Source organism: Ostrea edulis, chromosome 10 (genome assembly GCF_947568905.1).
Source record: "Ostrea edulis chromosome 10, xbOstEdul1.1, whole genome shotgun sequence".
Lineage (NCBI taxonomy): Eukaryota > Metazoa > Mollusca > Bivalvia > Ostreida > Ostreidae > Ostrea > Ostrea edulis.
This window is the reverse complement of record NC_079173.1, coordinates 35459857-35485099: the sequence shown is the minus strand read 5'-3', so window position 1 is coordinate 35485099 and position 25243 is coordinate 35459857. Positions and strand designations below refer to the sequence as shown.

Here is a 25243-nt window from a genome sequence, read left to right as displayed (position 1 = left end):
GTACAAACCTGACACCTGTACAATCTTACACCTGTACAATCTGACACACCTGTACAAACCTGACACCTGTACAATCTGACACACCTGTACAAACCTGACACCTGTACAATCTGACACACCTGTACAATCTGATATCTGTACAATCTGACACACCTGTACAATCCGACACCTTTACAATCTGACACACCTGTACAATCTGATATCTGTACAATCTGACACACCTGTACAATCCGACACCTTTACAATCTGACACACCTGTACAAACCTATCACCTGTACAATCTGACACACCTGTACAATCTGATATCTGTACAATCTGACACACCTGTACAAACCTATCACCTGTACAATCTGACACACCTGTACAATCTGATATCTGTACAATCTGACACACCTGTACAATCCGACACCTTTACAATCTGACACCTGTGCAATCTGACACACCTGTACAAACCTGACACCTGTACAATCTGACACACCTGTACAAACCTGACACCTGTACAATCGGACACACCTGTACAATCTGACACACCTGTACAATCTGACACCTGTGCAATCTGACACACCTGTACAATCTAACACCTGTGCAATCTGACACACCTGTACAATCTGATATCTGTACAATCTGACACACCTGTACAATCCGACACCTTTACAATCTGACACCTCTACAATCCGAAACCTGTACAATCTGACACACCTGTACAATCTGACACCTGAGCAACCCAGCACACTGGGAATTCTGACCTAATATTTTGTACTCAAAAATTTCTTTATAATTATCATTCATGCAATAAACACTGATCATCTGACCATGGTATATTCCAAATTTCGGCACTCTTTGTAAACACTACCTGTTAATTTCATTGTAATTTCACCTGGATAATCCAACATGACCATGTGAGTTGTTTAACTCCAGGTAGGAGTAGTATAATTAGTTGCTGGCCAGGTTACCAAGTGATTTAAAAGTACTGTTTGTTCAACACAGCGTAATCATTCATACGTACCAAAGTTAATAGATGTCAGTGTTTTTTGGTTTTTATAAAATTGGGGGTCATTTTGACCCTCTGGGGTAAGTATCAGGGGGTCATTTTCAAATAGTGGGTGTCATTTCTTGTGCACCATACTCAATGTAAATAAGAACACAATTAAAAATGTTCAGTTTATTTCCCTTTCTCTAATAGTTCCTCCTTTTTACTTTTTCAGTAAAGTTACTTATGCCATTTTCAACAAGTTTTCTTTTAACTCATTCACAGTGCCTAAGTACAAAAGAATCCATTTTTTGGTCATATATTAACCATGTGTTTTATTAAAATTCCGGACTGATTTGCTGACCACAGTCGAAGTTGAACTTGGAGTCACAGTCTTAGTTTTATTATTATTGACATCTTCTGCTGAATCTCCCAAGATTTTGGTAGATGATTTACTAAATCCATACCGAAGTAAGGAAGAAATTGTACCTTAGGTGGAAATGAACAATAATTTGACAACTCGCTCATCGGACTATTCGCTGACCAACTGACGAACGAGTTGACTTCATTCAGGTGAATTTGAGGTAAAAATCCGAGGAGTACCAATGAATATCCGAGAAGTACCAATTAATATCCGAGGAGACCCATTAATATCCGAGGAGAACCAATGTAAGAAAACAAACCTTTATTTATCCAAGCATTAAAACATCGGCACTAATGGGGGGAAAACTGTGCATCATTTTGACACAGTAATTTTTTTCCAGGGGGTCAAATGAAATTTTTGTGCGTAAATTACGCACATATATGCGTTAACGGAAACCCTGAGATGTTATATTGTATGTACACAACAGATCAGCTGTGTATATAAACAAAGACTCCATAAACAACAAACAACCAAAACCAACAACAATTGATTTTTGTTTTCTTCTAAGCAATAAAATCTTCTATTGTGTATATGAAGGCATAATATAAATTAAATTGATGAAAATTAAACATCTTTTGCTATTTGTAATAGTTACATGTGCATGTTAGCTGAGGAGAAAATAATTAAGCACTGTATAATGTGCTATGAATATGTTGGATCCTAAGTAATCTGACATTAAAAGTAACAGAAAATATTCCACACTGAGTAATCCAGCATACTGTCCAAACCGACATTGAAATTATCTCCCACAGCACGTCAGATGAGATAGGGTTGACTGTCAGATGAGATAGGTTTGACTGTCAGATGAGATAGGGTTGACTGTCGGATGAGATAGATTTGACTGTCAGATGAGATAGGTTTGACTGTCGGATGAGATAGGTTTGACTGTCGGATGAGATAGGGTTGACTGTCAGATGAGATAGGGTTGACTGTCAGATGAGATAGGGTTGACTGTCAGATGAGATAGATTTGACTGTCTGATGAGAAAGGTTTGACTGTCGGATGAGTAAGATTTGACTGTCTGATGAGATAGGTTTGACTGTCGGATGAGATAGGTGTGACTGTCGGATGAGATAAGTGTGACTGTCGGATGAGATAGGGTTGACTGTCAGATGAGATAGATTTGACTGTCGGATGAGATAGATTTGACTGTCGGATGAGATAGGTTTGACTGTCGGATGAGATAGGTTTGACTGTCAGATGAGATAGATGTGACTGTCGGATGAGATAAGTGTGACTGTCAGATGAGATAGGTTTGACTGTCAGATGAGATAGGTTTGACTGTCAGATGAGATAGATTTGACTGTCGGATGAGATAGGTTTGACTGTCAGATGAGATAGGTTTGACTGTCAGATGAGATAGGTTTGACTGTCAGATGAGATAGATGTGACTGTCGGATGAGATAGATTTGACTGTCGGATGAGATAGATGTGACTGTCGGATGAGATAGGTTTGACTGTCGGATGAGATAGGTTTGACTGTCAGATGAGATAGATGTTACTGTACCTGTGATATGTGTGAGGAGTATTCTGTAATGATGTTATAGTTTTCTGTAGAAATTAAGGAGACCTTGTATTAAAGTCGTCGGTGAAGAGGTGTAATCTAGATTGTAATTATTTGATTACTGAAGTCAAGTTTACATGGGAATGTTACATTTTAGATACTTCAAAACATATATTAGAAAGTCAGTTGCTATGGATTTAGGGTTGAGTTAAATTGCTTTCACTTATAAATAGGAGGCAACTCGATCATCACTTGTTTAGATACCCTATATTAAATCTTGTTTTAGCCTGACAACTCGGTCATCACTTGTTCAGATACCTATATTAAATCTTGTTTTGTCTGATAACTTGATCATCACTTACTTGTTCAGATACTTTATATTAAATCTCGTTTTTAGCCCGCCTCAGCCAGAGGTATAGGAATCAAAGTCATCAACAAGTGGAACCAGATACCACGGAAACGACCTGTCATTGTTCAGAAATACCTCGGTCGCCCCTACCTTATCAATGACAGCAAGTTTGACATGCGTATCTATGTTTATGTCAGCAGCTACGACCCTCTCAGGATTTATATTTTTGAGGATGGACTTGCTCGATTTGCTTCCATGAAGTATGTTGGCTATGAATTTTTTTTTTTAATTGCGTCAGTAGATTTTTATATTCCTGCTTTTGACTTCTGACAGAGTAAATTTGTTTTTCATGAGAAGTTGTTACTCGCAGATGATAAAAGTGTTGAACCATTTCCTTTTCAAAATAAATACATGTATTAATGTAACGCCATGAAATCAATCGTTTACAAATTATATTGTCTCTTTTCTATGCTTTTTAAGGTATTCTACGGCTATGAAAAATGTCAACAACAAGTTTATGCACTTAACGAACTACAGCGTGAACAAGAAAAATGCAGATTACCAGGCCAATGGTGATGAAGCAGTGTGTCAAGGTCATAAATGGTAATGTCATTGACAAGGTCATATATATGAAAGTCATTCCGGGTTCACTTTTCATTTAATGTAACTTACCAGTAATATTGTTAATTTGAACATTTATATTGCCGTGAGACTTGAACATGTTCAGTGTTATTGCCGTGAAACTTAAACATTTGTATTGCCGTGAAACTTGAATATTTGTATTGCCATGAAACTTGAATATTTGTATTGCAGTGAAACTTGAATATCTCTATTGCTGTGAAACTTGAACATTTATAGTATCTTGAAATTTAAATATGTATATTGCCATTCTTGGCACGCTGATTTTGACTACGAATAACTCCGTTTACCTGATCAAGATATTGAGCTCTCGGTGGGTGTGACCGGTCGACAGGGAATGCTTACTCCTCCTAAGCACCTGATCCCACCTCTGGTATATCCAGGGGTCCGTGTTTGCCCAACTCTCTATTTTGTATTACTTATAGGAGTTATGAAATTGATCACTGTTCGTTATCTTCACCATTCATATTGCAATGAAACTTCAAAACATTTGTAGTACTGTGACACTTGAAAGTGTATGGTGCCATGAAAACTTGCATATTATGTACTATAGTAATTCCTCTTGTGTCCATGCATTTAGGAAAGTTTGTCATGTTTTCAAGAATGTTTCATGTCTTTAAAGATGATTAGGCACATACTTGATGTATTTTTTTTTCACAACAACATATTTTTATGGACCCCCACCCCCAAATCTAAATGATATTTGGAGAAAGAATTTTATTTTTGTTTAGGAATAATTTGTACAATAGACTTTACTTCGATTAGCAGATTTAAGCCAGAACCTGTCAAATGACTGTGAACTTGATAAGGGGGAATAAATATCACTGTTGTATAATTGAGAATTCCTCATATCCGAGAATTCATCATAACCAATAATTTATATTAATTATAACCAAGTTCCTTATGATTTGACTTCTTTATTACCAGTTTTTCTTACAAAGATTGATGAACAGCTAAGGATTTTCAAATCATTGCTTATAACTGAGATTCCTTTGTAACAGAGTTCCTTGTAAACAAGTTTTTTCTGTATGTGTTTGTAGGGGACTGAAGGCGCTGTGGAATTACATGAAGAGACAGGGAGTTAACACTAACCAGGTCTGGGAGAGCATCAAGGATCTCGTCATCAAAACCATTGTGTGGTGAGACCTCATAGCTGTTCGTAGTGACCGAAATTTGTGTGTTAAGATAGGGATTTCTGTGTTGTTTATGTTGGCTTGTACTGATGTGAAATTATGTCGTGTATACGCAAGTGACACATCTGATTGTACTGATGTGAAATTATGTCGTGTATACGCAAGTGACACATCTGATTGGACTGATGTGAAATGACATTGTTTATACACAAGTGACACATCTAATCGTACTGATGTGAAATGACATTGTTTATACACAAGTGACACATCTAATTGTACTGATGTGAAATGACATTGTATATACACAAGTGCAACATCTGATTGTACTGATGTGAAATGACGTCTATATGCAGCTGACACTAAGCGCCTGTTACCAGATAAGCTTATTTAGGTGCAGTTTCTACTCTGAAAATGCATACATCAATATACAGCCAAACTTTCCATAGCGGTCACCTGTCAAGCGGTCACTTGTCCCATACGGTCATTTTATTTCCTCCTGACTAAAATTTTATTTCCTCCCGACTAAAATTCCTATACAAGTGGCCACCTGTTTAGCAACGGTCATCAAATTTCTTACCAAACCACCATTTTCCCTGCATATAGCAACCATTTCGAATTGTCACATAACTTAAATCTGGAGTTTACATGTATCTTCTGAACGCAGGTAGATGGTTTCCGAATGTGCTGTTACTAATATTATCAACTAATTGAGCATGACGAGATCGTAAGAATGTAATTGGTTTAATTAGATTAATTTTGAATGGTTGGATGAACAATAGAGGTATCTACCTTGTATTAGCATATCATAATGATTTGTTTTTACACGGTAATCCAAGGGTATTCATTTCAAGTAAATTGGCAAAAAATGTTGGAATGAAAGCGCTAAATCAGAAAGAACGATACAAAGCCATTAATATGATGGAAAGTGGACACTACAGCATTGAAATTGGGCGATGGAAAAACTCAAGTTACTATTATTTTGAAAAGGAAAGCTGAAATATTAATTAGTGATGTAGAAAACAATGCATTACTTGCTGACCAAAAATGACCAGCTTTTTTACAAACAGTAAATAGTGTATGTATACAACTGTATGTGAATTGACCTCCTTCAATAACTTGAAATGTTTCAAATTTTGCTGTTTATTATGCAGCAATCTATATGCATTTACATGCATGTAAGTGTATATACACATGTACTTTATATGCACGCAGTATTGAAAATCATCGCACGTGTAAGTTTTGTTTGATAAAGTGAACTTCTATCAAGAGGTCACCTCTCTATGAAGGTCAAATTTACTGAATCCCACGGGTGACTGCTTAGTACAGGTCTGACTGTATATAAAAGGTGAAGATAATGAACAGAGAAAGGAGTGACGAGACTTACCTTCCTACTTGCTCTCGGACTACAGAGTAAAATGACTGACTTGTATGTTTTTCTGACTTCTGAGTAAAATTACTGATTTGTATGTTTTTCTGACTTCAGAGTAAAATGACTGATTTCTGTGTGTGACTACAGAGTCATTAAAACAACCGACTTTTATTTGTTTAATGGGTCTCTCTTTCAGTGCCGAGTCACCCATCAATAGCATGATCAAGTCTAACTGCCGCAGCAGATACTGTGTCCATGAGTTATTCGGATTTGACGTCCTTCTGGATGAGACTCTGAAGCCGTGGATTTTAGAGGTCAACATATCACCTAGGTATGTACAGGTGTGCTGACTCCAGGGTCGGCGGAATCAATGATTGGGTAATGTTGGATGAGAAGCACTACAGTGAACCTTGTCTATTCTTACATACTCTGGGAAATCAATTGTGTGTTGGATTAGACCGGATTTCAGGTTCACATTGAAGGACATGGAGGGGGTGGTGAGAATTGTGCATGAAAGTAAAGGTGAAAATGTATTGCAAAAAAGTTAAGGAATTTGCACACCTGTTGGATCAGACAGTTTTAACTTTATATTGAAGTGATACTCCTAGCAATGGCTTGAACATTGCTCTGGTCTGAAGAAAGCTTTATATAGTTCTTTCGAGCTTATCATCAATTTTTTTTTCAAGGTTGAAATTGTTAACAGCAAAATTACCAGCATAGACAGGAGAATATTTACACATGTGTAATTTACCAAAAACAAGGGCAGTAGCTCATTTTGTTTCTATGGATTTCCATTGGTGACTGCATGATCTCTGCTTTCAGTTTACATTCCAACTCGCAGCTGGATATCAACATCAAAGGTCAGATGATCCGAGACCTGATGAACATCGCAGGCTTCAGAATTCCAGACAAAGCTGATGTTCTCCACAGTAATTCAACAGCACCCAGTGCTACAGAATTCAGGTCAGTTAGAAAGCATTTCTAAATTCAACAGCACCCATTGCTACAGAATTAAGTCAGTCAGAAAGCATTTCTAGGTTCACATGTGTCCTTTAGTTTATGTGGGATGGAGCTATTCCTCACTGTTAGCTTACCTGAATGAGTTTTTCTGATCAAAATTTGTCTGTTGGCATTGTAAACCCTTAATTTACAATTTCATCATCTTCTCCAGAACTATTGGACCAATTTCAAGCAAACTTAGCACTGAGTATCCTTGATTCAATGATTAAAGTTTGTTTGATAGAAATAATCAAGAAAAGGCAAAAAATAGGATGGGGTAATTTAAAGTTGGATGGGGTCGTCTCAGTATAAAGGGGATCAAGGTTTTGATTAAAAAGATATAAGAGGAATCTTTAAAAATCCTACACTCAGCACCAGAGGATGTTAGTACCACCACTTCAGGTTGTCGGGTATAGTCAAACACTTAAGAGTTATTGTAGCATGTTTTTCAGCAACAGTTTTTAAAAAATGAAATCTTCCAATTTTTTTCAATATATATTTTAAAATTTCACCGTTAAGACTGTTACGGATTTCAAGCCATTTGATGTTGTAAATAGGTGGTGGATCTCAGAAGAGCCAGTATGCTGTACAGATGTCCTCTTTAACCCTTACCAATGATATGTTGTCTAATCAAGTGATGCATTTTGTAATCTATTAAGTGATAAATAAAAGAACTCTTAATCTGATTTTTGTTATTGCACTTTATTTTCATATATTTTGATATCTAGAGGCTTGCTGATTTTCTTGAATTCCTATTTAAGAAAGCAGTTGATAAAGAAATGCTAGTAAAATCTCAATTTTGCTATTTGGAAAAGAATCCACTAGCTAAAATTTGGCAGTAGTGAAATTTTTTGTATTTCGATCCCTGTTGAATTTACAACAAAAATTGCAAATTTATCTAAATAAGATAATTTGAAATTATTTTTTTACCATAAAATTATGATACATGTCTGTTACACTTTTTACCTAGGTGTGTCGCACTGCCCGTAAATCTCCTCTTTCCTATTGCAATTGTTCAGCGTCTGGCATGTGTTGTCTGTTGTACATTAGCAATTGAACAATTCTATTCAAATTTGGTATGAATCATCTTTGGGACAAGGGGGACTTAAGTTGTTAATGTCAGGGCTTCTGCACCCCTGGAGCCTTAGGGGTGAGGCAAAAACTCCCAAACATTGACCAATTTTAAAAAAATCTTCTCTACAACTGCACATTTTAAAAACCCTAAATGCATAGTGAAGTAGAGCAGGAGGCCTCAACCAAAATTGTAAATTTTATGATCCCCAGGGTAGAGTTTCTGACCTCAGATTGGGGTAAAACTTTGTATATATAGTGTGTATGTGTAAAACATTTATAAATATCTTCTTTTTTACTATTGATACTAAATTGAAACTAAATGGATATTTAGAATGAGCAGCCCTTTACCCACATTTTAAATTTCATGATCCCAGTAGTAAGGGCTTTGGTTTTAAGGTGGGACCAAAATTATCAGTGATTATTGTTTTTATCATTTGAAAGATTTCGCTTCTTTAAGTTTGCTAATGTGGTATAAAAAACTAAATACATATTTAGGAAAAGCAGAACATGATGTACCAAATTTTTGAATTTTGCAACCCCAGGGTTTTTACACTAGGATGAGTTCAAATTAGCTATATTGTGTTAGTGTTACATATGTATTATATAAAGCCTTTCATCTGTATAATCACTTTCAGGGGCATTTATACTGTTGCTGAATATTAGAATTTAGCTTAGTTATTCAGAACAGGATATTTTTTCTAGATTTCGCAGCCTTTGGTGCTAGTGATACTTTAAACTAATACTCAGGTAACCGATAAGGCCTGTGGGCCTCTTGTTTGTGATCTCATGTTACATATATGTTGCATATTCCACCTTTGGTTTATGGTAGACACCCATTCCTCTGTAAATGAAATAGATCTGACACTTAATACTTTTACCAGCTCAGCCCTTATTAATGATTGAGAAAACATTGTAAAGTCCCATCGGGGATCAATTAATTCCCATCAGGGGCACTATGTAATATCTAACAATGTCCTATACAGGGGCACTATGTAATATCTAACAATGTCCTATACAGGGGCACTATGTAATATCTAACAATGTCCTATACAGGGGCACTATGTAATATCTAACAATGTCCTATACAGGGGCACTATGTAATATCTAACAATGTCCTATACAGGGGCACTATGTAATATCTAACAATATCCTTTACAGGGGCACTATGTAATATTTAACAATGTCCTATACAGGGGCACTATGTAATATCTAACAATGTCCTATACAGGGGCACTATGTAATATCTAACAATGTCCTATACAGGGGCACTATGTAATATCTAACAATGTCCTATACAGGGGCACTATGTAATATCTAACAATGTCCTATACAGGGGCACTATGTAATATCTCTAACAATGTCCTATACAGGGGCACTATGTAATATCTAACAATATCTTTTACAGGGGCACTATGTAATATCTAACAATGTCCTATACAGGGGCACTATGTAATATCTAACAATGTCCTTTACAGGGGCACTATGTAATATCTAACAATGTCCTATACAGGGGCACTATGTAATGTCCTATACAGGGGCACTATGTAATATCTAACAATGTCCTATACAGGGGCACTATGTAATATCTAACAATGTCCTTTACAGGAGCACTATGTAATATCTAACAATATCCTTTACAGTTCCTATCATCCCCCAAATGACTTATGTATGGACAAAAGGTTGTTTACCAGTATACTTGCCCCCGATGAGCGTGCCAAACATGCTTACTACTGCCAAAGACACCAAGATGAGGTAGGCATCATATTATCCAATGATAATATTTTGAAATTATATTCAGTCCAACTTTATTTATCTAAACAGTAATAATCCGGATCCTTCAGGGTTTTTAGCTCACCTGAGCTGAAAGCTCAAGTGAGCTTTTCTGATCATCCATATTCCGGCGTCCGTCCGTCCGTCTGTCCGTCTGTAAACTTTTCACATTTTCAACTTCTTCTCAACAACCACTGGGCCAATTTCAACCAAAGTTGGCACAAAACATCCTTAGGTAAAGGGAATTCTAAATTGTTAAAATAAAGGGCCAGGCCACCTTCCAAGGGGAGATAATCAAGAAAAGGTAAAAATAGGGTAGGGTCATTAAAAAATCTTCTTCTCAAGAACCACTGGGCCAGAAAAGATGAAATTTATAGATAAGCTTTATTAGGTAGTGCAGATTCTAAATTGTTAAAATCATGGCCCCCGGGGATCGGATGGGGCCACAATAGGGGGTCAAAGTTTTACATACAAATATATAGGGAAAATCTTTAAAAATCTTCTTCTCAAGAACCACTGAGCCAGAAAAGCTGAGATTTATATGAAAGCTTCCTTATATAATGCAGATTCTAAATTGTTAAAATCACGGCCCCCGGGGGTCGGATGGGGCCACAATAGGGGGTCAAAGTTTTACGTACAAATATATAGGGAAAATCTTTAAAAATCTTCTTCTCAAGAACCACTAAGCCAGAAAAGCTGAGATTTATATGAAAGCTTCCTTATATAATGCAGATTTTAAATTGTTAAAATCACGGCCCCCGGGGGTCGGATGGGGCCACAATAGGGGGTCAAAGTTTTACATACAAATATATAGGGAAAATCTTTAAAAATCTTCTTCTCAAGAACCACTGAGCCAGAAAAGCTGAGATTTATATGAAAGCTTCCTTATATAATACAAATTCTAAATTGTTAAAATCACGGCCCCCGGGGGTCGGATGGGGCCACAATAGGGGGTCAAAGTTTTACATACAAATATATAGGGAAAATCTTTAAAAATCTTCTTCTCAAGAACCACTGAGCCAGAAAAGCTGAGATTTATATGAAAGCTTCCTTATATAATGCAGATTCTAAATTGTTAAAATCATGGCCCCCGGGGGTCGGATGGGGCCACAATAGGGGATCAAAGTTTTACATACAAATATATAGGGAAAATCTTTAAAAATCTTCTTCTCAAGAACCACTAAGCCAGAATAACTGAGATTTATATGAAAGCTTCCTTATATAATGCAGATTCTAAATTATTAAAATCATGGCCCCCGGGGGTCGGATGGGGCCACAATAGGGGGTCAAAGTTTTTTTTTTGTTTTTTTTGTTTTTTTGTTGTTGTTGTTTTTTTTTTATATAGTGCAGATTCAAGTTCGTTAAAATCATGGACCCCGGAGATTGAATGGGGCCTCAAGGGGGGCATAAAAGTTTTACATACAAATTTATAGGAAAAATCTTTTAAAATCAACTTCTCAAGAACCACTGAGCCAGAAAAGCTGAGATTTATATGAAAGCTTCCTGATATAGTGCAGATTATAAATTGCTAAGATCATGGCCCCCCGGGGGTCGGATGGGGCCACAATAGGGGGTCAAAGTTTTACATACAAATATATAGGAAAAATCTTTAAAAATCTTCTTCCCAGAACCACTAAGCCAGAAAAGCTGAGATTTATATGAAAGCTTTCTGATATAGTGCAGATTCAGGTTTGTTGAAATCAAGCCCCCCCCTGGAGTAGGATGGGGCCACAATAGGGGATCAAAGTTTTACATACAAATATATAGGGAAAATCTTTAAAAATCTTCTTCTCAAGAACCATTGGGCCAAAGAAGTTCATATTTACATGAAAGCTTTCTGACATAGTGTAGATTCAAGTTTGCAAAAACCATGGCCTCCAGGGGTAGGTTTGGGGCCATAATAGGGACTACGGTTTTACATGCAAATAGATATGGAAAATCTTCTGATATGGACCAAGGTGACTCAGGTGAGCGATGTGGCCCATGGGCCTCTTGTTTTTTATGGTATTCCTTTGCACATGACTTTTGGCATGTCCTGTATTTCTTTTATTAGATGCAATTCAGAAATCAAGATGTCTCATTTTTCCAAATGATCTTGCCTCGAATAAAATTCCAGATTATTGCGGCTCGACTATAATTACTGACATCAATACAGGACTTATTTGTTATTCATTGTTGTGATGATAGTTGCCGTTAGAAGACTAAAGGTTAGGTCTCCTAAATCGACTCCTATTTAAACCTACTTCTGTTTTGATTTAGCAAACTTTGCAGTCAATTTTGGATGTTTTGACGCCAGATGATATTCGAGTTCTGACAGAGTGCATCGATGAAGACAGCAGGAAGGGTTGCTTCCAGCGCGTGTTTCCAACCCCATCTTCCCACAAGTACTTGCGATACATGGAGGCCCCACGGTACTACAACCTCCTGGTCAGTCAGTGGGTTCAGAGATTTAACAGGATGGAACAAAAAGGTACGGAAAGATTGTGTAACTGAAATATAGTGATACATATTTAGATATCAAATCGCTGGGGATATCCTTCAGCGAAACACACTGGTGGTGGTAGCTTAGTCATTTGTGCGCTCTATTCGCAGCCAGCAGTCTCTGGTTAGAGCCCATTCGCTTAAACATAGGTAGCGACGGTTCCTTTACCAAGCATCCGGAATATTAGAATTGAAAGTCGAGGGTTTCTCAAATATGACCTTAGAAGCAATAGGCCTTGGCATGATGAAGAAACCTCACAGCTACAGTTGTAAACTTCATGTCAAAATTTTTGGCTGTTCATCTGAAGTAGAGACATGAGTGGAAAATTCTCCATACCATGCAGTACATTAAGGGAAGGGGGTGTAATTTGGAACACTTTTAATTTAGGGAGCTGGGGAGACATTTGGTTTTAACAAAAACAAATCATGTTTAAGTTTGTCACTGACCGTCTCTGGAAGTGTAGTCAGTTGAATAAGTGTTGCTGACCGTCTATAGAAGTGTAGTCAGTTGAGTAAGTGTCGCTGACCATCAGAGACAGCTTGGTGTGTGCCTTATCATTGATGGAACTTGATCAACCCACTGTATTTCAATAAACAATCAGTAAAAATTATTATTTTTATCTAATTAGGGAATGAATATCACTCTGTTTAAACCAGGAATTCGTTATAAGCGTATTCACTTTAACCAGAGACATGTATAACAGAGATTAGCAACTTCTCATGTTACCTTGCGGTCCTCCGTTTTTCAATAAAAATGCACACTCCGATTTAAATTACATGCACATATACCAACTCAAGAATGAAAGATGTCATTGACAAGTTCAAGCCTTCCACATCCTATCACTCTAACAAGCAAGATACAATATTTTCAGAAGATGTTTCACTTCAAAGTGAAATGAAATTAAAGTTTCAAAAGGCGACACATAACCCAAACTTGAAAAAATCGGCAAAATTTCATGAAAATTTTTTACGATTTGCCTACTTTTTTGTTAATAGTATATTTGTTGATCTTCAAATCATTTCAAAACTTAATACATTCAATTCCAATTTATGATAAGAGTGAAATAAACTTAAATCAGCAGCAATTTATCAAACCAATAAATAGGAATTAATTAACGATTTATAGGTAGGACCATCATATGTTTTAAGCGGGAGACATGCTGCTGTAGGAGTTGCTTATCTCCATTATATATATGTGTCTGCTGTAACCAAGTTTTATAGTGTGGAGAGACTATTCATATGCTACTCTGTAATTCTTTGCCTGTTTTATGAATTGGTGAAAAATGTTAATTACACTAATTAAGGACAGCTTGATTTGACAGAATAGATTAAGGAAATGGCAATTACTGCATGTTGTTGATTAATTGTATATTGTTTAACGTCCCTCTCGAGAATCTTTCACTCACTGGAGACGTCTCATGTTATTGATTTGTTTTCTTTAAATGAGATGTGTACAGGGAAAATGCTGTTCAAACCCAAACACTTGATGCTCTTTTAAGAAGTGGAAATTAATAAGGTGTGGAATCCGTTGGTCCATGTATTTCTTATTAATATTTCTTCCTATATATATGAACAGGAATTGCCATGCTGGAAGGATTTTGTGAGGACGGGCTTCATCTCCAAAATCCTACGGAGGACCCCAATCATCAGGTATATTAAAAATCACAGTCACCAGGTATATCCAAAAATCCCAGTCATCAGGTATACCCACACAAATCCCAATCATCAGGTGTATCCACACAAATCCCAATCATCAGGTGTATCCACACAAATCCCAATCATCAGGTATATCCTCACAAATCCCAGTCATCAGGTATATCCACACAGTGAAATCCCAGTCATTAGATATATCCATACAAATCCCAGTCATCAGGTATATCCACACAAACTCCAATCATCAGGTATATCCAAACAAATCCCAGTCATCAGGTATATCCACACAGTGAAATCCCAGTCATTAGATATATCCACACAAATCCCAGTCATTAGGTATATCCACACAAATCCCAGTCATTAGGTATGTCCACACAAACCCCAATCATCAGATATATCCACACAAATCCCAGTCATCAGATGTATCCACATAAATCCCAGTCATTAGGTATATCCACACAAATCCCAGTCATTAGGTATATCCAAACAAATCCCAGTCATCAGGTATATCCACACAGTGAAATCCCAGTCATTAGATATACCACACAAATCCCAGTCATTAGGTATATCCACACAAATCCCATTCATTAGGTATATCCACACAAATCCCAGTCATTAGGTATATCCACACAAATCCCAGTCATTAGATATATCCACACAAATCCCAGACATTAGGTATATCCACACAAACCCCAATCATCAGATATATCCACACAAATCCCAGTCTTCAGGTATATCCACACAAATCCCAGTCATAATCTTTAATTGTTCAAAGTTGAGAAATAATTGTCAGATAAAAATGAAATGGGTTTCTTACTATTTAACAGTGGTGCCCTCCCAATGGTCTTTTGAGCCATCGAGGCGAAAACAGGACACACAGCGCCCCCAGTAAACATGTGGAGAAGGATGGCACACACAAACACAGGTACACGCCCCCTAAATACAACAAAATGTGGTTCTTTGCCATCTGAAAAGTATACCAGCAAATACAGCATTGCAGAAATTGAATGGTACCGGCAATGTTAACGATTTCAATGGTTTGCAGTTTAACGAAAGACTTTGAATTAGGCTGATATTGTTGTGTAATAAGATTTGATTTTGCTATAACCAGGAGCCTGTGATGTTGATTAACTCCTGTCATGTATAATGTTAACCAGCATGAACCACCCCGCCCACATTCTGTATATAACGTGTGTTATTTATTGAAGTGTAACAATTTCTGAGCTGTTAACAAAATTCCTGACCTAGACTGTAGATTTAATACAGATTGTTGTGTGTGTATATAGGGCAGCATGCAGTTTGATTCCCTTGTATAAAATGATGTAAGTCAGATGTCATCAGGTTTTAAAATTTAAGATCCACCCCTGAATTAGCACGACATGCGTGTGATTTGAAAGTGAACAGTACTCATTGTAATACATCATGCATTGCACAGGCAGCTATACGAGTCCCGCAAATCACCGAAAAATGAGATTCATGTTCAGGAAATTAGGGGGGGGGGGGTGTTAAATGTTTAAATATGGGCTACCTTCTATAATAGAGAAAGAAAGTCCCTGCCCTAAATGTTATTAATTGTAGAATTCTAAGAATGAGAATGAATTTTCTTACTCTATACTGTATGGGTAACAAGTTTAGACATTTGATTTAATTTTATTCAATTACTACAACATGTAGTTGCATTACTAACGATACACATGTACATGTAACAGTCTCAAACATTGCCTTCAGATTATCTGTATCGTCCTTGTATATAGACAATGTTCCCTTACAAGACATTACTAACCGGTCACTTTGCTTGTAGAAAGAGCACCTTGTTATTTTCCGTCACTGGTGATTTTAAAGAGTGCATTTGTATGCAGTTAGGGTGTTATATTCACACTCACATATATATGTCTGTGTGTTTGTGTACATAAGAATTATTGGTTGAGATATTTAGTAACATGACTTGTTTGGATGGATCTACTTATGGTAAGTTCAAAGTAAAGTAATAAAAATGTTGTAAACTATCTTATTTTTTGTATGTTTGTTCCAATTTTGTCATTCATTTTGGTTTATTAAATTATAAACACGAAAAATAAAAGTTTCGATAATTTGAATTTATTACATATCTTGAAATTAATGACAGTCGTGTCAGAAAGAGCTGAATTTAATTAGATGATCGATCCATTCAAGCAGTGAAGTTTTCTTTAGTTCCTCCACTGTGTGTTCACAGCTTCTCCACTGATATTCTCACTCACGATTCTGCCTCATTTTTATAGCTTTAAAGTGAATTATTAGAAAAATTCCAATATATTGGAAAACTTCCATTCTACATCTGTCACAGAGTGATTGATTATTGCATGGAAGATTTCATAAAGAATGTGAAATTAAAAAAAAACAATCAAATTATTCTTATCTGGAAAACTTTCAATTAAAAATCTGCATGTCTTGCAGCTACATGAAAGATTTCATTAAGGATGTTGAAAAAATAAAAGATTTTTTTAGATTAAGTATATATTAATGATTGAGATATAAGTATATATTAATGATTATTAACCTAATTGAGATATAAGATTATGAACCTGATTGAGATAATTTGAAATTGGATATGAAGTTAGGATACATTAGGACGGAGGCTGCACATGCATTGTGTATTATTTAGTTTAGTTCTTGTATGTTTAGCCAGTCAGTTATTGTTTTTGTCTCTCCACAGTCAATCATCGTCCTCAGGTCTGCCTAAAATGGGCAAAAAACCTCCTAAAGCACCCAGTCACAGCATGTTGGGATCAGCCCGCACCTTGTCACAGTGTAGTTCCGCCTCGTCGTCAGCTCCTTCATTCACCTCACCCACACCTTCACAAACTGTCAGCAAAGCTGCTACTCCCTCCAGATGACTGGCGGTCCGCTTACCTCCCCTTAAGGAACTCTTCAATGGAAGTATGCCCATGTTTAATTCTGCAAGATACCAGAGACATGTCCTGAAGCCGTTAGTCCGACATAGTGCCGATGTTAGCTTGGATGCAGTTCGGCGAGCTCAGCTTAATCGGAAAAAGAAACGGATTCAACTGCGGACATCAGAGAAATTTTTCTAGTCTGGATCATAGAAAGCCTTAACATTGGACTTGTACAGCTTCCCTTCCAGGATAGTCCCCTTTTAAAGAAACTTTGCCCTTCATTTATATGTACCTTAGCATCTTATGATGTATGTTACAGGAAATCAATTTGTGCCTTCACTGTCAAGATCCTTTGCCTTGGTTCATTATCAAACATTGCTGCCTTCAGCTCATACTCATGGAGTGTTCTACATAGAATCTGTGATACAAACAGGAGCAGTATTACTGCTTGAATATTGCTTTGGGTGAATTCTGTGCAGAATTGTAAGTGAGCAGGATGTTAGAATGTGTGCAAGGTCTCAAATAAGTTTGCTCAATTAAAGTCTCATTCAGGGTGTTTGATGTGCAGGGTTTGTACATAATTTTTCTTGTCACTTGGTTACCTCTTTGAAGTTCCTAAGAGTACGATGTACCATGTACCATTACTCGAGACACGGAAAGTCTTCAGAAAGTTCACATTTTCCACAGGGTTACTTTTAGGAATGAGTGATACAATTTACCGTCACACGAGACACAATATCCACACCGTCCAGTCTTTTTTTCAATAATTGCCAACTTGTGCCAAATACTACAAATCGTCTTGGATGGAATGGATGGTTAGGGAAAGCGAGGAATTAATCACAGCCTGGACACCAGTTGCATGTATTTTGTTGAAATAGTGCATGATGTGTGTTGTTTTAACCAAACTCCCTGTAGATACATGTATAGTATTAACAGTCAGGTATGGTTTTAAAGATCTCAGAAACGCTCCAACATTGAATAATATTTGGCATTTTTAAGTGTTGTGATAAAGAAGAAAAATATTTAAAGACAGAAAATGATGTGACCAAGTTGATGTACTAAAAAAGGGAGTGAGCAATATTGTTGTATTGACTGCCGCTGCCTACATTTTCAGCTGTGAGGAGTCTTCGGAGAGTGTGACATTGCTTGATTCGGACTCCACGTCATCTCTCTCACTAGATGCTGATCCATCGGACGATGAAGATGACAATGCGGATGACAAGACTGATAATTTATGCAAGATCTCCTCCCATTGGCGGTCGCCTCTTGTAAAACTTCGAAATCTGTTTCAATTCATACAGGCCTTCTCCAAGAGAAAAATTAAATGATACCATATGAAAATTTTACAGGTTGTTAAAATTTCAATGCAGTCAATTTTGCTTCTGAGAATAAAATGGGTCACCACATGACAAGTTATACCTGATAAACCCAAATGGCCTGTTTACATTGGAGGAAATGAATGTATTGTGCAAAGTCATTGTTGCTGAAAACTCTACCAAATCTGTATTAATTAATCTTGACAATATGTTGATTAATTAATTCCAAATATGAGTAGCAGTTGCCAGAACATTGTATGTTTTAATTCATGTAGGTGTTAAAATGTGACAGGGATTTTGTCCTTACAGTTTATAAGGAGTGAGTGAAATGACGCCCCCTGATTTATGGCATCGAGTTAAATATATGCAATTTTTTCACACATATGCTCCGTCCTCCTTTTGTTTCCCAGTAAATTTACTTAAATTTTCTAAATCGTATTGGATTTTTATTGCAGCACTGCAAATATTTAAATAATGAGCACATAGTAGTTTAGTTTCCAAGTTTTTTTTTTTAATTTAATTTATTTATTTTCTTTTTTTTTCTTTGGTACTTATAACTAACAAACATTACATTCCAGAAAAACATGGTATTAGTGTACACTAGGCATATATGAAAAAAAAATAAAAGTAAAATTTAAAGATTTCTACAGAAAATAGTCAGAGACACAAAATGAGAAATATTCTTTGTGGTTTTTCATTCCATCTGCACAAAAGTGTTCAGAGACTGCCTAGAGACTGCACAAAGCCCCGTACAAGTCCAGAATCCACCTTTAAATTTCCACGGAAGTGAAATCATTTGTTGTTACAGATAGTGAAAATTTAAAAGAAATGAAAAATTCACATCACCTCTTTTGGTAATTTTGCTAACTTTCATACAAAATCTAATCGGAAAACACCAGCCTTTGTCCAGTCTCCCAAAAGCTAAGTGTAGCATTTCCAAAGGTACCCCTCTTTGAAGATAAATGTGTCGCAGCTAGGCTTTGGAATTCATCTCATCCTTAAAATCCTGGATCCACCAATAGGAACTGTTGCATATTTCCTCTCATGAGATTGACTGTCTTTACTACAAATATTTTAATGAAGTGACCCTAAGCAAGTTTGTCCATTAGTCCAATATGTGGCAGCGCTTGAGAATTCTACTAACCTAGCAAAAAATCTGCCAGTCTTTTGCAGCCATGTAAAAATTAATTTTGTTTGAATTGAAATCCAGTAATTCTTGATGTGCAGATTCTAGTAAACAAACATAACACCAGCCAATCCTTTGTTTTAACTATTGCAAGATTTAATTTGATATCAAAAGTGAGTTTCTAATTTTTTACAGTGAATATATTTTGCTGTATAGTATACACACCGACTTTTTTTTTTTTCTTTTTTTTTTTTTATGCCCCCCCCCCCCCCCCCCCCCCCCCTGAGATCGAAGATCGGGGGTACATATTGTTTTTGTCCTGTCTGTCATTCTGTCTGAAACTTTAACCTTGCTAATAACTTTTGAACAGTAAGTGATAGAGCTTTGATATTTCACATGAGTATTCCTTGTGACAAGACCTTTCCGTGGTACCAACATCTTTGACACCTTGACCTTGGAGTTTGACCTACTTTTTGAAAACTTTAACCTTGCTAATAACTTTTGAACAGTAAATGATAGAGCTTTGATATTTCACATGAGTATTCCTTGTGACAAAACCTTTCCGTAGGTACCAACATTTTTGACCCCGTGACCTTGACCTTGGAGTTTGACCTACTTTTTGAAAACTTTAACCTTGTTTATCACTTTTGAACAGTAAGAGATAGAGCTTTGATATTTCACATGAGTATTCCTTGTGACAAGACCTTTCCGTGGGTACCAACATTTTTGACCCCGTGACCTTGACCTTGGAGTTTGACCTACTTTTTGAAAACTTTAACCTTGCTAATAACTTTTGAACAGTAAGTGATAGAGCTTTGATATTTCACATGAGTATTCCTTGTGACAAGACCTTTCCGTGGGTATTGAACCTTTTGACCTTGACATTTGACCTACTTTTAATTTTTTGTTTACATTGGTCATAACTTCTAAATGGTAAATATTAAAGCTTTCATGTTGTACATGAGCATTTATTTTGACAAGATCTTTCTACTGGTACCAAGATATTTGCCCTTGTGACCTTGGCCATCTTCGGAATTGGCCATTATCGGGGGCATTTGTGTTTCACAAACACATCTTGTTTTTTTTGTTTTTGTTTTTTTTTTAGAATTGTGCATGAAAAGTTTATATATTCTAGAAAAGGGCCAGATGTGAATTTTGTATTGAATTTTGGAAAAGTTTTTTTTTTAAGATGCATTGATGTGAGATGAGAGGGCCTATATGTTGTTCATGTTGTGTATTTTGATAGAAATGTATGTACCATGTTTTATAATCAGTACCTGTATAGATTAATTAGTATAATGTTAATTAGGAAATGCTGTGAAGAGCTTCCCACTCCATCGGCCTACGTTTGATATACATACCGGTATTTTCCATGTTACCATAAGTAGCAAATTGTTCATGTTTTTTCTTTGTATTTAAAACCCTTCTTGTATTGCCTGCAGCATTCCATTCCACGTATGACATGTTTTAATGATGTTTGGCGAATACTGTACATAACACCATTTTTCATGGGGTCAGAAGAGTTGAGATAATGTGGGTAGTGGGATCTTGAATTCATCCTGGTTGAAAGAGGAGATGGTGTCTTTTTCAATTTTTTTGGAGGACATGAATTCAAATGTTTGCCCCACCCACTAATGTTACAGATAAAAATAAAACTCGCATGAAAATTGGTGGTTTTACAGTATTTGAAATAACTTCCATAAATGATAACATTTTAATGTCAGTGATGTGTGCTACATGATTTAAATGATAACATTTTAATGTTGTCAGTGATGTGTGCTACATGATTTAAATGATAACATTTTAATGTTGTCAGTGATCTGTGCTACATGATTTAAATGATAACATTTTAATGTTGTCAGTGATCTGTGCTACATGATTTAAATGATAACATTTTAATGTTGTCAGTGATATGTGCTACATGATTTAAATGATAACATTTTAATGTTGTCAGTGATATGTGCTACATGATTTAAATGATAACATTTTAATGTTGTCAGTGATCTGTGCTACATGATTTGATTATAGGGGTAGATCCAGAAAATTTGCAAACGAGGGGGGATTATTTTGAATGATACTATTTTGCCCTCCAAAGAAAGGGGGTGACATATCCCTCAAAATAGCCCTTTTTTGGATTATAAAATAATGCACACACCCCACCTCGTAGATCCATCACAGAATTGTTCCCCCTGATAAACATGTTTTTAGGGAGGATAAATGCCTTGACAAAATTATATTGGAGATTGCTGCGCTATTGTCATTTATTTAGATATCTGCATAGTGCATGTATTTGCTTTGGGCAAAACAAATGAGTTCTTTAAAAAGGTGAAATAAAGGATGTAGGGTAACATTCCATTAAATTTTAAAGCACTAATATTACCATAATAAGATTTTTTGTACAGACATACATGTAATATAAGAGTGAATAAGTATGTATTAAGATAAAATAATTTCCGTTGCAGTATCAATATCACATAAACTTGGGGGGAAAAGGATTGATGAAAATGTGAACAGTTGTAGATTACTATTTGAATGATTATACTGTCATTGAAAGTATTTGTTTTACAAGGCCTTTGTCCTCTGGAGTTATTCCATTCACTGTTAGTACACTCGCAGTCATAAATGGTGCTAGTTTTGTCAGTAACTTATTATCACCCTAGTCTGTAAGTCATTTGTTAGCATGCATCCTACTCTGATCATTTTTGTCTATACATCATGCAAGTTTCTGAACTTCCAATGGGGGATAACTAAGGGAGGTAAGCGGATACCGGAGTGTGATAAATTACAAGATATTATCATTTTATTTATTTATATGTGATGTGTAATATTTGTATTTAATTATGGAGATTTTATAGAATCTACTAGTCTGTCTGATGAAATTATTACTATATATAACCTAACCCAGTAACACATGCATGTGATGTAGCAGCTGAAATGTTTTCACAGTAATGTATGGGTGAAAATTTGAATAACTTGAGGCACGTTTCTTGATTTTGGAGACGGGATAATATTGTGGTATTAATGTACAAGTATATCAAATATATACAGTTAACTTTGATAAATTTCTTTATGAAAATATAAAACTTGATAATTTAGGAACTTGTTTTATATGAATATTTATGTATTGAGAGATCACATTAATTTTTGGGCATATAAAAATCTGTTCAAAATCAGAAAATCAAGTGCTGATATTCTGAGATGTGGTATTGATCAGCACATACATTGAATAACGACGTTGTTATAAAAGCTTTTTGAATATTTGAAACATTGAACGTTACCCTGCACACTGGGAATCAGAAGAAGTGGTAGAGTGGTCTGCCCCTGATTCACGTGTTGTAGTGCATGTATTTGTGTAGTGTGTATAGGATTAGTGGTTAAGAGATTTACCAACCAGAAATCAGTAATGACAAAGAATCTTAGCTTGTTAGAGTGGGTTTCAATCTTGTAGGAGACTTGCACATTTTTGTAATTTGCAAACTCTGAAAAAAAATTCAAAAGAAAGTTCTTTGCAAAATCTGGAAAACCAGCTTGATTACCCTTTGTTTACTTTGGTTATATCATTTCATTATTACTTGATATGTCCGACAGGAGTTTATTGCCAAAAACGATGTTTCTTTAGCGTTGCCTCTCTCTCTCTTTTTTTTTTTCTTTTATTGGAAATGGGGCGGTACATAGAATTACCGAAATACCCATGATTTACCGAAATACCCCCAGAAAGCACCGAAATACCACCATAACCTACCCTGAAATACACAATGTTTTCAAACCAAGTATTTAATAATTTATGGAATTTTTCTTGTATGTTTCACACCGGAGACGGCTTGAGACAAGAATCGTAACTCTTGTTACATGGAACTACATGTATCATAAATGTCGATAAAATATCGCCACATACAAACATACTGGTACAGGTATTTATTTATTTTATTTTAAGTGAACAATTAATGATTGTTTTCTCATTATGATTATTTGCAAGCTTATTTTGGCGTTTGATGTTTAGGAATGACACAAATCATTGTGCTCTTCTACCCGCAAGAAAAGCTGAGCGGGTAATATTTTCTTCTTGTTAAAGATAAAGAAAGCAATATCATCTGCTTGGATCAAACTGATTCTATTCTCACAGTTAAAGGGGGTATTTAATGAGATGAACAATTTACTTCTCAAAAATTTGAAATATACAAGAAAAATTCCATAAATTATTAATATAAAAACTTCTTATACAAATATTTGAATTACAATACAATGTAATATGAAATGAACAAGTAAGTTAGGGGGTATTTCGGTGTTTTCTGAGGATATTCCGTGAAATCACGGGTATTTTGGTAATTATAGTTACCTGAAATGGGACTATCTAAAACTTAAGGATTTGTTTAAGAATGGTGCAGACTTTATAAGAGTAAAAACGTTAAGCAGAAATACCCCATAAATAAGAAGAATTTCATTTATCTTTTTAAAGAAAGTTATGAAGAATTGGTTTTGACCTCAACCTCTAATTTTGTGACCTTGAATTTCTATGGGTAGGTTCCTCAGTGACTTGTGGAGTATGATAAAATCACGCTAAGTTATCCTTCGCCTTTTCAGAGGGAATTTGTTCATGTTTTCCACAGGCTGACGTATAATTTTTTATATCCCCCCCCCCCCCCACACACTGTGATAGCATAGTAATGTAGGTTAAGATGATAATGTATAACTCCATATGATTATGTATTACTTAGACTGTACTTAATTGTTAGAAAGGCATAAATGAACGTGCCAAGTTTGATCAATGTTGAATAAATGTTACAAGTTGTTTATGGGTGTTTTTTGTTTTTTTGAGATCTTTTCTTGTATTTTCGAATTTAACTCATAATTTCAAGATTTTTTTTGATTTTGTTGTTGTAATTTCTAGACAATTAACTTTCAATTTTCATATTATCAAAATGTTTTCCTAGCAATTTCGAGATCTTTTCTCGTAGAGCAGGAAATATTCAAGGGAATGCACGTAAGTACATGAAAAGACTCGAGATTGCCCTAAACTCGTAAATGAATAACGTAACTATCGGAACACGTACATGTATAGACATGAGACATGTCAAAATATACGATACCACTTCTGAGGGAATAAATATCGTAACGCACAATACAATGTCAATGCTTGTAAAACCTTAGTCCCTACTGTGGCCCCAACCTACCCCAGGGCCTTTGATTTGAACAAACTTCAATCTACACTATGTCAGAAAGCTTTCATGTAAATCGTAGCTCTTCTGGCTCAATGGTTCTTGAGGAGAAGATTTTTAAAGACGTTCCCTATATATTTCTATGTAAAACTTTGATCCCCTATTTTGACCCCGAACTACCCCCGGGGGCCATCAGTGGCGGATTTAAGGGGGCGCCGGATGCCTTAAATCGTGGTATCTTGTTCAGAAAAATGTACTAAACAATGTAAGAAGCAATAATTTCTTCCACTCCCGGAGAAATAAATGACAAAATCTATTGATTTCTTGAATTACTTTATTGGGAGAATGTAATTTTTTCCAAAAACCCTTAAAATTTGCGTCATTTTATTAATTTCACCTCATAAAAA

General features: G+C 35.9%; 1 protein-coding gene across 1 annotated transcript in view; it reads left to right on the top strand.

Moving 5' to 3' along the window:
* LOC125665904 (tubulin monoglutamylase TTLL4-like) overlaps nucleotides 1–24471 on the top strand; it is a 59818-nt gene extending 35347 nt beyond the window's left edge. Inside the window, exons 9-18 of the mRNA XM_056151134.1 lie at nucleotides 3296–3507; nucleotides 3728–3850; nucleotides 4927–5025; nucleotides 6585–6719; nucleotides 7211–7351; nucleotides 10102–10213; nucleotides 12491–12701; nucleotides 14289–14362; nucleotides 15193–15290; nucleotides 17058–24471. Coding sequence (XP_056007109.1) covers nucleotides 3296–3507; nucleotides 3728–3850; nucleotides 4927–5025; nucleotides 6585–6719; nucleotides 7211–7351; nucleotides 10102–10213; nucleotides 12491–12701; nucleotides 14289–14362; nucleotides 15193–15290; nucleotides 17058–17238 — 1386 coding nt within the window. The 3' untranslated portion in view covers nucleotides 17239–24471. The remainder of the gene's footprint in view (nucleotides 1–3295; nucleotides 3508–3727; nucleotides 3851–4926; nucleotides 5026–6584; nucleotides 6720–7210; nucleotides 7352–10101; nucleotides 10214–12490; nucleotides 12702–14288; nucleotides 14363–15192; nucleotides 15291–17057) is intronic.
* Nucleotides 24472–25243: the final 772 nt, after the last annotated feature.